This window comes from Miniopterus natalensis, chromosome 12, assembly GCF_054644295.1.
Source record: "Miniopterus natalensis isolate mMinNat1 chromosome 12, mMinNat1.hap1, whole genome shotgun sequence".
Classification (NCBI taxonomy): domain Eukaryota; kingdom Metazoa; phylum Chordata; class Mammalia; order Chiroptera; family Miniopteridae; genus Miniopterus; species Miniopterus natalensis.
This window is the reverse complement of record NC_142092.1, coordinates 56,622,073-56,635,389: the sequence shown is the minus strand read 5'-3', so window position 1 is coordinate 56,635,389 and position 13,317 is coordinate 56,622,073. Positions and strand designations below refer to the sequence as shown.

At 41.8% G+C, this 13,317-nt stretch overlaps 1 protein-coding gene across 1 annotated transcript in view; it reads left to right on the top strand.

Annotated features, from left to right (window-relative positions):
* The window catches only part of TMEM245 (transmembrane protein 245), a 68,215-nt gene extending 55,595 nt beyond the window's left edge, over nucleotides 1-12,620 (top strand). Inside the window, exon 17 of the mRNA XM_016213729.2 lies at nucleotides 7,319-12,620. Within this exon, the coding sequence (XP_016069215.2) occupies nucleotides 7,319-7,364 (46 nt within the window). The 3' untranslated portion in view covers nucleotides 7,365-12,620. The remainder of the gene's footprint in view (nucleotides 1-7,318) is intronic.
* Nucleotides 12,621-13,317: the final 697 nt, after the last annotated feature.

Sequence of the window (13,317 nt, the reverse complement as noted above, 5' to 3'; positions counted from 1 at the left end):
AGCACCTTTTAGATTTCCTTTATAATACAATTTTCATTTATACTCTTGATTACACATCTGTCTTTTCTTTTCCCACTTGACTGGTTGCTGTTACTGCAGAGGCCATGTCAACTTTAGTTACTGATGTATCCATAGCACCTGTAAACAGTGTTTTGTATCTGGAATATGTTCAATTCCTAGTTGAAGGAACGAATGGGCTGTGAGGGAATAGTCTCTGCAGAGGCATGAGCTATGGTTCGGCTTATCTTGGGAACTCTGATGTTGTTACAGTGTGATAATACAGGGTGGTTGGTTGCGTTTCATTAGGCAGACTTACCTTCTGATTGCAGATGCAGGCACTGGTGGCTGGAAAGACCCATTTGCAAGACTGTTTCTGTGTATTACCATCTACAGATAAGCTATCCACCTAAGGAAAGATGGAGGAGGGAGAGCCCCCATCCATATTGGTGAATGCAGTATTTGATGGTGGTGAACGTCGTGGGCACAACACGTTGTTCGGCTCCCCACAATTTTGGGCTGATTCAGTAATCAGAACCTACCATCAGAACCTATCACTTTCGCTTTTCTCTGTTAACATTGGGGCTGTTTGAAGAGTGAGGAAGGACAAAAACACTCCTGCAGTTATGCGGCTTAGAGTACTTGCTTGATATTTGGACAGGGTGGTCAGACTTGATTTGATGTACTTACTTCACACCTACCAAAAACTGAGCAGCAACCTGAATATCAAAGTTCAGAAAAAACTGTGAGGAGGAAGTAGGAGAATATCCAGGAACTCCTCCAGGAACGCTGTTCTCTGCATTAGTTTTCTTTTGCCCTCTTTCACAACCTGACACCCCCAAAGGTGACCATCAAATGTGGTCCTTTAGGAACTCAGCTTTATCTTTCTCTAGAGAACAGTTAGAAACTCATTGCTGTTTCAAAAAGCTCTTTTTCTTTTCTGTCTTTGCAAAATGAGATACAGAGTAGTTCTCCAGAAACATTAGCAACCCTGCAGACCTTTACATTCAACCTCAGAGTTTCAGCAGGGAGCGTCCTTCCCATCAACCCAGTTTGGAACAATGAGGGGAAAAGAGAGAAATCTGGAGTTGGGAAGGGAGCTGCTGGACTCGCCCTCTGTTGACCGTTGCCTCACCTTTGACTCTGTCACTTCCAGATTTCCCGAATCTGTTCGCTCCTGTGTTCCCAGTGGAGTGCCCCAGTGCTGGGATCACTTCAGTGGCCTCTCTGGCCCCTGCCTCTCTAGTCCGGCTCCCTCCAGTCTGCTCTTCATGATGCAGTTGACGCAGACAAAAGCTTTGCCACCCTGAAGTATGCCTCTTGGGATATTGATTTTAAGCTGGTTATTAAGAAACAAAAGACTCAGAAAGAACCTTGGCCTTTCCCCCTTACCTGCCTAAAGGAATTCAGATAGAAAAACCTGCTTAAGGGAAAGGAACATCCCCTTAGCCTTTTCCTGTGAAGTAAGTGCGCAGACTGGGAGAAGCCCAGCACAGCCTGTTTGCTGAGCTGCCTTCTGTGTCCACTGTCGCCGGGGGCCCGGCAGGAATTTGTTTACCACAGGTTTGCTTTTTCTCGCTACTTGCCTACTTTTCCTTTGAAACCCCAAACCCCTGTCTCCCTGGCCTTTGTCTAGACTGGCTTATGCACCTCAGTGCCCAGTGTGTCTTTGGGTCTCATGTCTTATGATACCCCAAAAGTACATCTGTAATAAATTTTGGACATCTCTCCTGCTCATCTTTCTCATGTTAACTTGATTGTTAGTGCAGCTAGGAGAATTCAGAAGGCAGCAGTGTTGCCGGTGGAAAAGGGCCCTTCCTGGCGTCACGGGAAAGCGTTCGGGGCGCGCCCGGGCGGGAGCGCCTGTCTCTGCTCGGCTGGGTCGGTGTCTTGGACTCGGGAAGGACCCGGCGCGCTTTCAAAATGACCAATCAACTCCCCAGCCTTTCCTGCGCGGCATTGGGCCCTCCCCCGAACCAATCCATTTCCTAGGCCTTCTGCGATTCTGTGTCCCTTATCCAATCCGATCCTTTTCCCAGGCTAGGCTCCGCCCCCTATGGGCACCATCTTGGTGTCTACTGCGCATGCCTCGAAGTGGAAGCGCCTGCCCCGTGCGTGCGGACTGCTGGGCAAGGGCCCAGCGGAGGGCTTTCTCCTGCTGGTCTTGTTCCTCGCGTGGTAATGACCAGCGAGGATCCTTCGGACCCGTCCTGCCTGCCTGGGGTTAGGATGCAGAGGTTCCCTGGGGAGCCTGTGAGTGCTGCAGTTCCTAGTGAAGCAGGCTTGTTATCCCAGTCAGCTCCCCAGTTTATTATGCTTAATAATGTCTGTTCCCTTTGCTCCCTTTCTTTATTAATATCTAGCTACCTACGCTAACATGAGGAAAGTTATTTTTGCACCCCCACACAGCCTCTGTGTTTTTTTGAAGCATAAATGTTTTGTGCCTCCATACTTAAAATTCCTGCAGTGGCTTTACATGGCCTTCAAGATAAACTTTCCATGCCTTCTGTCTGGCTGCCTCTGCAAACTCATGTTTCTGCTGCCTGCCTTTGTGTTTTATTTTCTAGCCATATTGAACTTTAGTTCCCTGAAGTCAGTATCATCTTTGCACATTTCCCCCTCTGTAAAGAATACCACCCCCTTTCTAGTCAAATCCAGCCTCATGGTCTATACTTAAGTACTTTTCCTGTGAAAAGCATTGCTGGAACTCTGTAGACTAGGAAGGATGTCCCTGCTGTGTGTCCCCATAACATGTACTTCTCCTATTTGAACTTAATATTATATAAGTGTGTGTTTCATTAATTATCTTTCTCACTAGTTGGTAGCTGTCTGAAGGTAGAAACTATGTCTGACTTGTTTGCCACTCTTTTACCATTCCTAGCATGGTGTTTGGCACATAGAAAGAGCTCAGTGAAAATCTGATGAATTAATAGGTTAGTGAAACCAAGAGAAGATTTGATAAAAAGATTATTGCAATATAAACTTGAGGTTGATAAAAACAGATGGAACATAGTAAACCCAGCCTTAGAAATTTACTCCATATTTGTTGGAAGGGAAGGGATGTGCGTAATAGTGATGACATGATATAAGAGTGATCGCAGGTTTTGTACCTGTGTGCTGGTGAGGGTTTAAGAAATACACACTTAGCTATGCCCAGCCAACGGAAGTTAAATTCATCGTCACTTAAAGCTTTTTATTTTTAAACATTCATTCAAAGTTTATTCCACATCTTTGGGAGACCAAGAGTCAATAGCTCTTGAGTTGTTAAATCAGAAAAGATTTAAAGATTTACAGAAATGAATTTTTTAAAAATTGCATTGAAACTTTAGGGGAGCAGATCTCCGAACATTTTCAATGAGCAAAGTACTGTGAATGAGAAACCACATTGCACAATCCCCTTTGCTATTAAAGGAACTAAAATGCTAGCAGCTGTCCTCTGTCCCCTGGTCACATGTGGTCCCATTCTGCATTGCTTTTTCTGCCACTGTGGTTCTTAGGAGCATAATAATCCTCATGGTTTGGGACGGAAGACTGTAATTTGGTAGTTTAGATAAGACATTTACCATTTTTAGAAATCCTGTCAGTGTAGTCTTTATTTCTTTTTTTCTTCATAATCTAGAGAGTTGCAGTTTTATGAGCTCTGTTAATTAGTTAGTTCTGTGCCTCTTGATGAGGCCAGAAAGAAATCAGAGAAAGACAAATACTTTTGATTTTGCTTACATGTGGAATCTAAAAAATAAATAAACCACCCAGCTGGAGTGGCTCAGTTGGTTGAGCGTCGTCCTGCACAGCAAAGAGTTGCCAGTTCAGTTTCCGGGCACATACAGTACCTGGGTTGCAGTTTGATCCCTGGTTGGGGCAGGTACAGAAGGCAGCTGATTAGTGTTTCTCACAGGGATGTTTCCCTCCCTTTCTTCCTCTCTCCCTCCCTCTCCCTTCCTCTCCCTCTTTCTCTCTAAGCATGTCCTCAGGTGAGGATTAAGGAAAAAAAAAGTCTTAAAAAAATAAATAAACCAAGCTTATAGAAACAGAACAGATTGGTGGCTGCAAGGGGAGAGGAGTGGGCAGATGGGGTTGAATGAACTGTTTTTGTTTTGTATTTTTAGTTTAAATAAATTCAGTTAAATTTTTTTTTTTTAAAGAAATGATTTCTGCACCTCTAGGTTATGGGGCTTGTTTTCCAGGAGATAATTGGAAGTTGGTTTAAGGTCAGTGTTACGTCTAGAGGATTTTACACACACACCACCATCACCACCCAGATACGCTGTTGAGATGGAAAACTCTTAGTGACTGTTTTCTTGGCTTGCTTAATTTTGTTTTCTTTCTTCTGAGTCCATTTGGAGGCTTTCTTGGCCTGGAGGCAGAATTGAATAGTAGGTATGAATTTCAAGGTTACAGCTAAGCTTACTTGTCAACAGAAGGCAGTCACCAGGCCAACCACAGCCTTAATCTTATTTCATGCATCTTTGCCCTGAGGCATAACTTTTCATTCATAGTTTGACTCGTTAGAGATTCACACTTGCAGGTATTGTAGAAATTTGAACAGATGTCAAAGGATGAATTTAGAAACCTGTGGGGTGTTGGAAATATTTTGCAGATTGGCCAGGTTTTGGTTATTGGTCATAAAGCTTTTCCAGGACTTCCCAGAATTGAGTGCTGCCTGAGATTCTTGTCATCTGAGACAGTTGGTAGTCAGCTTTGCCTCTATACAGATGTTAAAATACAAATTTTGGTGAGACTATAAAAAATTGGTATAGAAATAAATAGATATCTAGAGCAATGGTTCAGCGAGGGGGGGTGATTTTGCTCCTCTCAAGGGATATTTGGTGATGTCTGGAGATATTTTGATTGTCACAACTTTAGTGGGTAAAGGCAGGGATGCTGCTAAACATCTTATAGTGCACGAAAATGTCAATAGTGATGCTATTGAGAATATCTGATTGACAGGTAGAAATTAATACGTATAAAGTGTGTGTGTGTATAAATCGTAGTTTGGGGGACTTTTTCTCAGAGTATAAAATCATTTAAGGAAACAATTCATTTTGATTCTTATCACTATGGTGGTTTTGGCCATGTCACACATAAACCCTTTCAAAGCCACTGGAGCCATGGCCGGGAAGCTCTGACCTCTTCCTCAGAGTTGTTCCTTTGGTAGTAGAGCTGTGCTAGTTGGAAGCGTGCTTCAGAGGCTTAGAGCATCCACCGTCCATTGAAAGAGCCTTGAGATAGTTGAGCACCCTTGATGTAATCTCTTTTCTGTAACATTTTACCTGTGCCCTGCTTGATATTGAAGTACTCCTGGCATTGTACAAAAGGGTTAGTCTTTAATTTACCTGTGCCTTCTCTAGCTAACCCTCCTAAATATTTATATGAACTGAAAATTGGGAAGACAAAAGATGTAAGAGGTGGCATGGGTGTGGAATTGCACCTGAAATTCAGAATTATTTGCTTTGCGGATTTTTCAGTGATTTGTACCTAATGACAACTTCAAAAAATTTTTTATTTTATTAAAATTTTTTTTTAACTCTTACCCCAGGATATTTTTTTCCATTGCTTTTCAGAGCGAGTGGAAGGTCGGTGGGGAGAGAGAGTAACAACAATGTGAATGAGACATTGATTGGTTGCCCCTCACACATGCCTGAGAGGCTGGGGATTGAGCCTGCAACCGAGGTACCTGCCCTTGGCCGGAATCGAATCTGGTACCCTTTTAGTCCGAGGGCGGATGCTCTAACCACTGAGCCAAATCAGCTAGGGCCCTAATGACAGCTTTCTGTCATCTTTTGTTTCCACAACTGTGAGTGGTTCCCTGAAATTTTGGAACACTTTTCTTAGATTCTATTTTAGGTCTATTTCTAATGAAATAGTGAAGTAATCTTTTTAATAGTTGCTTATAGGTATGAAAATAAAATGGGCTTTTTTTGGTAAATAATCTAAGAAGGAACAATATGGTGTAGTGATGTGACTACAAATTAATATAGTATAACTTATAGACTTTAAAATTGTTTTGAAAACAAGCTTTTTGAGCTCAGATGTTTTTCTGTGTTCCTAATTGGTGATATTGCTGCAAAGGAGCCAGGAAACTTTTGTCTAAAAGGATGGTAATGAACTTCTGCGTCAGACTTGTACCCTTTAAGATAGATTTGGCGTCGTATAACCCAAAATGAACAAACTCAAAAAACCCACCATCAGTAGAACTCAAATGACTTAAATAAGCTAGAAGTTGATTTCTCTCTCGTGTGAAAGCAGTCCAGAGGTAGGCAGTCCAGGGCTGGAATAACTTCCACAAACGTCCATGCCGAGCCTCCCCTCTTCTTGATGTTCTGCCAGCCTTGGTGTGAGGTCTCTTCACCTAACATGGGTGCTGGAGCTGATGTTCACTGATAAACCCTGACCTGGCCAGGTGGCTGCCAGCACTGATGCAGACCTGACTGGGTGACATGATCCCAGCCTGGGCATATAAATTATGTAGTAAAGGCAAACTGGCTACTACAGTCCCGAGGCAGGCTCCTCATAAATGCAGCACACCACTTCGATGCAGCCCAGATGTGACCTGCCAGTTAGTAATGTTCACTCAGCTTGCCTATGTGGGTCAGACCGTTCAGTACAGGTAGTTTGATGAAAAGGCCTAACCCCATTTCTCCTGCCCTGAACCACGTCCCTCAGAGCTTGGACTCTGCTGGGTCAGGTTTCCTGTCTTGTAATAAAACTTCCTCACTTAGCTTTTGATCTTTGATCTTCTAGTGTTTTTCTCTAACAGCACTGTGTATACTTTGCAGCCAGCAAGAAGGGGGGGAAGGGAAGAAGATCCCCTTTCTCTTTTAAGGACACTGCTCAGAAGTTATGCTACACTCACACTTACATTTCATTGGCTAGAACTTAGTCACATGATTCTTCATTTCAAGGGAAATAGTCTTTTGTGTGGGAGACAGTGAACTCAGCAAATAAAATTTTAACAAACAAAAAAACAACCCCAAAACTGGAGTTCTTGTTACTAAAGAATGAGAGACAACTAGCAAACTTCGAAATAATACTCAAAATATTAACTGTGAAAATATTAAGAAAAATGACTATATAACCTCATCAAGGCTCTCAGATTATAAAAATAATGTATTATTCTATGGCAGTTAATTAGTGGTAAGACGCTGTTTTTCCTTTCTTTTTTACATTTCACGTGTGAAATTCAACCACGTACATATTGACAGGGAACTCATATTCTCAATATATCACAGTACATTTATAAATCTTAGTTTCTCTGTGGTTTTCTTCCTCCCACCTCCTTCATTTCCAAAAGCAAAACGAATTTTATTTTTTCTTCTTATAGGACTTTCCGTGACATTTCTGAAGATCTGAAATCTTCAGTAGATTGACATGGCTTCCACTTCAGTGGGTATCTAGGAAGTTCATCCTTGACCGTGAGTTCAGCTCAGCTGCGGCCTCCTGTCCTTTTGCTGTGCCTAGCAAGCAGAGCCTAGGGAAAGAAGCAGAAGTCTCCTGGCCCTCCATACAGAATGCGTGGACAAGTGCAAACTTGCTGTGGCTGCTTGGCATTTTAAAGCACAGCTTTAGAGCTCCGAAATGTGTGGTTTGCTCACCTAACTGTTGCTCAGATGGCTTGAAAAGTTTCATTTTATACACTGGTACCATGGCTTGAAAATTTCCCCCTTTGCTTATCTATATTATTATAATATGTATTTATAAAGTTATTTTTGAGAGCCCTAAACTAAGTGCATATGATGTAATTTTTCTCCTGTTTTAAGAAATCTGTTCATAAACTTTTCTACGACAGTCACTTTTCAATGCAAAGGGCTTTCACTCTTGAGTATGTAGTTGTTTGGGTAGGAAGAAGGTGCATTCTACCCTCTTCCCACCATGTATGGTCCTCTCTAAGAAAGAACCAATCTTCCCTCTAGGGCGGGTGGCTTCATTTCAAGTTCAGTTAGTTGTGTGTTGTAACCATAGGAGAGACAGACAGACTGAAAACCTTTCTCCCCTGCCTTCTGCATCCCCCATTACAATGTTGCCAAATTTCTAAAACTTGGCAGACTGACCACATTGAAGTGAAATAAGTGTAAGCTGCTATTAATGGTAACAATATGATAGAATTCATGTTGTGATTTTTTTTCTTTCCAAATGTTTTAAGTGAAAATCTCAGGTGCAGCAGTACTCTGACTTGTTAAATGTATCCCTGGTTCACCATTTGGAATTCTGCCACTTAGTTACTTATGAATTTTATATATATATAGTATTTCCCCATCACTTAGCACAGTGCCTTGCACATAAGACTCTAGATGAATGCTTGTTGAATTACATCTTGACTTTTAAAATTCGTCAGATATCATAGTAACTAGCATAGTGCTTTACATTTTATAAAGTCTCTATGCGTATAATTATTTCACAACAACTTCACGTAACTTTTCATACAACTTTGTGCTGTTTTATAACAGTTTCACACAGATGGGGAAGCTAAGGTTCAGAAGAGTGACCAACTCGAAGTCATCACGTTTAGTAAGATTTGACCTCAAGTCTGACTCCATAAGCCTGTGAACTCTCCTATCCTGTAGTGTTTCTCCCACTATCTTATATAGTTTTCTCAGTGCTGTGAGATAGAATAGGTGTCCTTGGACTTGTCCTACAGTTAATGACAGGGCTGGGACCAGAACCCAACTCTTAGCTTTGTGCCCTTTCCACTGTATAAAACAGTCCTCAGGCTTTTTCTCTGCCCCTAGGGTGATATGGAGGAGAAAGAGCTCTTAAGTGTCAGAGATCACCTTTTTGGAAAACACTTAAAAGTAGAAATCATTTTTTCTAAAACACCTTCTCATTAAGACGCATAGTGATAATTAGCTTAAATATATCCTGATATTAAGAAAAACTCCATCTAGAAGAGAGGCTACCCTGAGGTCTTTATATAGTAGACTATGTGCAGATCTCTTATTTTTTTACTATGAATCCTTCCTTCAACAATAATAATATGATATAATACCAAGTGTTACATTTGGCCACTAAATAACTCATTATTTTCTTTAGTTGTTTAATCAGTTATTCAGTAAAACATTTGCAGAGAGTTTGCCAAACTTGAGGTTTCATGCCAGGTGCTGTACAGGGTGCTGTGGGGGATAACTCATAAGAGGGTCTCCTCTTATGTTAAATCTTAGCCAGATCATATGTATTGCTAAAATAAAAATTTTTCATTAAAGGGGTTAAAAAAGAAATCAGGTTTGTTTTTGTTAATAGTACACTGGTAAGTTTATAGCTGTAATTAGCACATATTCACAAGAGGTAGGTACTATACACAATGAGTTAGGGTGCATATACAGATTATGTTCTTTCAAAGTGCTTTTAGCTGTACAAAGTGATAGTGCAAAAAACTAAACTTGAGCTAATGTGTGGCTGTAGCTGGTCATAATTATTCATAGGAATACCGGGTTGTTAGAGGGGGAACTCCGAGCTCTAAGAGAATAGGTTTGAACTGCGAAAATGATGTAGTATCACCCTGCAGTGTCAGGAACAGAGGTGCCTCACAGTGCTACACGGTCCTGATCAGGAAACTTGAAGTGGCCCAGAGCTGCAGCAACTGCCTCAGGATTGGGAAGGCTGACCGGCTAGGGGAGGCCTTCCTGGAACCTTCAAAAACAGAAGCACGCCCCTCATAGAAAGAATGAGGCTGTGCAGGACTTTCACAGGGCAAGGAGATCAGGTGGTATGAAAAGGCAGGAGTCTCGAGCTCAAGTCTCAAAGATGACCAGCCCTCAGATCCCCAGTTAGGATCTGACCCAGAAAAGAGAAAACACATTGATAAATAGAAGTAGTTTCATTTGGAACGGAGAACAGAGTTCCTATCGCAGTGTCTTCCATTTTACAGCTTGATTTAAGATTAAAGTTCCCATTCACCGTTCAGTTGCAAACACAAACGTGCCCCTCTCTTCCTCAGAGAGAACAGGCAGCTGGCATTCAGCAAAAACTCCATATATAAGTCCTGCCTCAGTGCCAAAATTCTCACCAAGCTGTGCTCCTGGAAGTGATGTCGGTCGGACTGCCTTAGATACCAGTCTTACTTATTTTTAAATCTGCAAGGAATCCTAACACCCTCCTCCAGTAGAGGCAGTTAGCTGGCAGAGCGTTCCCGGGACTTCTGAGACTGCTGCGCATCTACTCGACAGTGGGAGGACACCCAGGAATTGTTGTGCAGATGCTGTATTTAAACAAACTCAGTAGCCCTTGGAAATGGCAGCTGTTTATTCCAGTTAAAAAAGGCTGCTCAAGGCCTTGCAGATAAGTTCCTTGGCTAACCTTGGTCTTCACATGAACCCACCGTGACCCCTCCTTCAGGATTCCCTCGTACCACCATCTCTCACTTTCATTGTATTTAGTGCTTCAGGATGTGTCACTGTCGGGCAAGGAATACTCAGAAATTCAGGCCACGAGGGTTAGATCAGAGCAAAGCAATTTCAGGTGAGCTATCCAGAGCTTTCAACCTCAGGTTTATAGAAAAAAACCCTGCGGAACTTCCCATACTCCGGTCCTGACCTGTAGCCTCCTCTAAGGGTCTTCCAGGGCCCTCACAAGAGTATGAGAGTGGGCATTTCACAGTGGAAATAGCCTCTGACAGCAAACTTCCAAATGCCGGTTCCAGCTAAGAACAGGTACTTTTGTTTTTATTAACTTGTTGCCTTTACATAATTTGCCATAAAATATATTCAGTTCATTAGCTTGCTGAGGACTTGGAAAAAATGTGCGTACTCTCTGAAACTACTGAGCAGTTATTTTTTGATACACTTGATTACAGTTCTTTTATTTTTAAACTGTCTACTAGTGCCATAGACACTGTGTGCTAGAATGGGCCTTATGTAATAATTGGGTGATTCATCGTTTTCTAGAGAAGGAAGCAAATCCATAGGTTCAAGTGGCTTTTCTAACACACAGAGCCAGTTAGGAACAGAATTCAGAGTAGAATACAGTTCTTTTCCCCCCTCAGATCATTGTTCTACTTCTCTCCCCTTTTCCTCATAGTTGAGTAGCTTTTGGAGAAACATGTTTCTTATAGCAGTAGGTCAAAGGGATGTTATGAGATAAGAGAAGGAAGTGTGTATGGGAGGAGGGGACTCCAAGGTCAATTAAAATTGAGAAGTGGCCCTAGCCGGTTTGGCTCAATGGTTAGAGCATCGGCCTGCAGACTGAAGGGTCTCGGGTTCAATTTCAGTCGAGGGCATGTACCTCGGTTGCAGGCTTGATCCCCGGGTCTGTCAGGGCACGTGGGGGAGGCAACGAATTGATGTGTCTCTTTCGTATCGTCGTTTCTCTCTCTCTCTCTCTCCCTCACCCCTTCCACTCTCTCTGCAAAACAATGGAAAAAATATCCTTGGGTCAGGATTTAAAAAAAATTTTTTTTTTTAAACTCAGAAAATGTAACTCCTATTATAGCTATCCCAAAGAAAACCCTCCTTTTGTCCCTTGCACTGCCATTTGCTCAGTTGACTGGAGTGTATTACAAATACCATTTGATTTTGAAACCAAGATTGGATATGTAATTGTGGGACTTCTGAGTTTTTAATGTGCTATTATATATTGTGAGTTTATAAGAGGGGACAAAGACTGTGCTTAGACTTACTGGACCTTAGACTTTGCCCCCACCCTCCTTTCCTCAGAGCATCTCAAAGTACTGCTGGTCCTTTGGGAAACATGGCTCTACAGTAAGTTTACAGCTCCTGTAGAAGACGCCCTTAAAGGGAATGCTGAAAGGTAAATCTGTTACCATGGTAACCTGTAATGTAATAAATCTCAAAGTTTACTGCGATACTAGAAAAAACATTTGCCCTTCAGAGCTATACGTATAGAGTCTTTCTACCTAAGGTGTGTAAAATCAGTATTTGTGTTTAGTTTTGCAAGTTTTTCAAGGATCCATTAATGTGCAAATCCAGTGGTGATATATTGATATTACATTTTAATAATGCTTTTGTATGGCACTTTATAGTTTTCAGACTGCTTTCATAACACGCCTGTGAGGTACGCAGGTGTTAAGTATTATCAGATGAGGCCCTGGAGGCTCAGAAAGGTTTTTGTGATTTTTTTTTTTTCCATTTAAGTTTATACCACAAAATGATGGAGCCAGAATTCAGTTTCAGAATTTCTGACTCCAAGTCCACAGTTACTCATGCCTGGTTTCTTATTTTTCTTCTAGCTTTATATTTTACAGTGAAAGGTGCAGAAGCAGTTCTTAAAGTAACATCGTTTTGGCTTATTATCAAACAGTTTCTTCTTTATTGCAGTGACTCAGAAAATGTAACTGCTACTGTAGCTATCCCAAAGAAAACCCTTCATTTGTCCCTTGCGCTGCCATTCATTTAGGTGACTGGAGTGTATTACAAGTACCATTTGATTTTGAAACCAAGATTGGATATGTAATTGTGATTGCTTATGTAATTTTGGAAACTGTATCATCTCTGCATTCTCAGGCAAAGTAGAGATGGTGTGGAAGTAAAAAAGAGCATTCAAATACAGTACACCTTTGTTCTCTCACAAATGCTGTTTCTTAGCTTTAACTTGCTTAGACAACCTACTGATGTAACTTCTTTGTAAATGTAAAATATTTATATTTTGAAATAAAATTACTAGTGTTGAATGAATCAGGTCGTAAACTTAGTCTCATTTCCTTTGAGAAATTTGATCTTTAGTGAAGTCAGACTTTCACAAATACATCCGTCTCTTAGGTCTTACATCTTTTCCTTTGGCACCAGTGCTTACACTGGATTTTTATGAACTGTGGGCAACTGACAGAAAGGAACATGTGTCTGGGGAGTGGATACTGGGCACCTTAAAGAGGTCAAAGGGTCCAAGGCTGAAGTTGGGTAAGGTGGCCTTAAGATGAGTAGATAAGGAAATGGTGAGGTGGGTGGCTGGGGAGAAAGAAATCGGGGCGGGGGGGGGGGGTAAGTTGTAGAAAGGAACTGTACATTTTGAATAAACAAAATAAGCCTAAGTTATGGCTGTATTCAATACCAGAGATACGGGTGCAACACTGGCGGATGGAGCTGAACACACAGTGAAGCACGTTTCAGTGACGCTTGGGAAAGAGCTTGCTGACATGACACCCCGAGTTGGTGGTCTTCAGCTCATGGACCTGACATGGTTGGAGAAATGACCCTGGCCAAACTGTAAGGGTAGACTAGCCAGCCACATAGTCTCTTCTCCTCTGGTTTCTCATTAGCAAAGAATGCTAGTTCACAAAGTGTTTCTTCATGCTTCTCAGGCTGTTGCTTAATCCTAGACCTCTTCCGAGGGACAACCTCCTTTGGGCTTTGCCCTGGAATCCTGAGGGTCTGG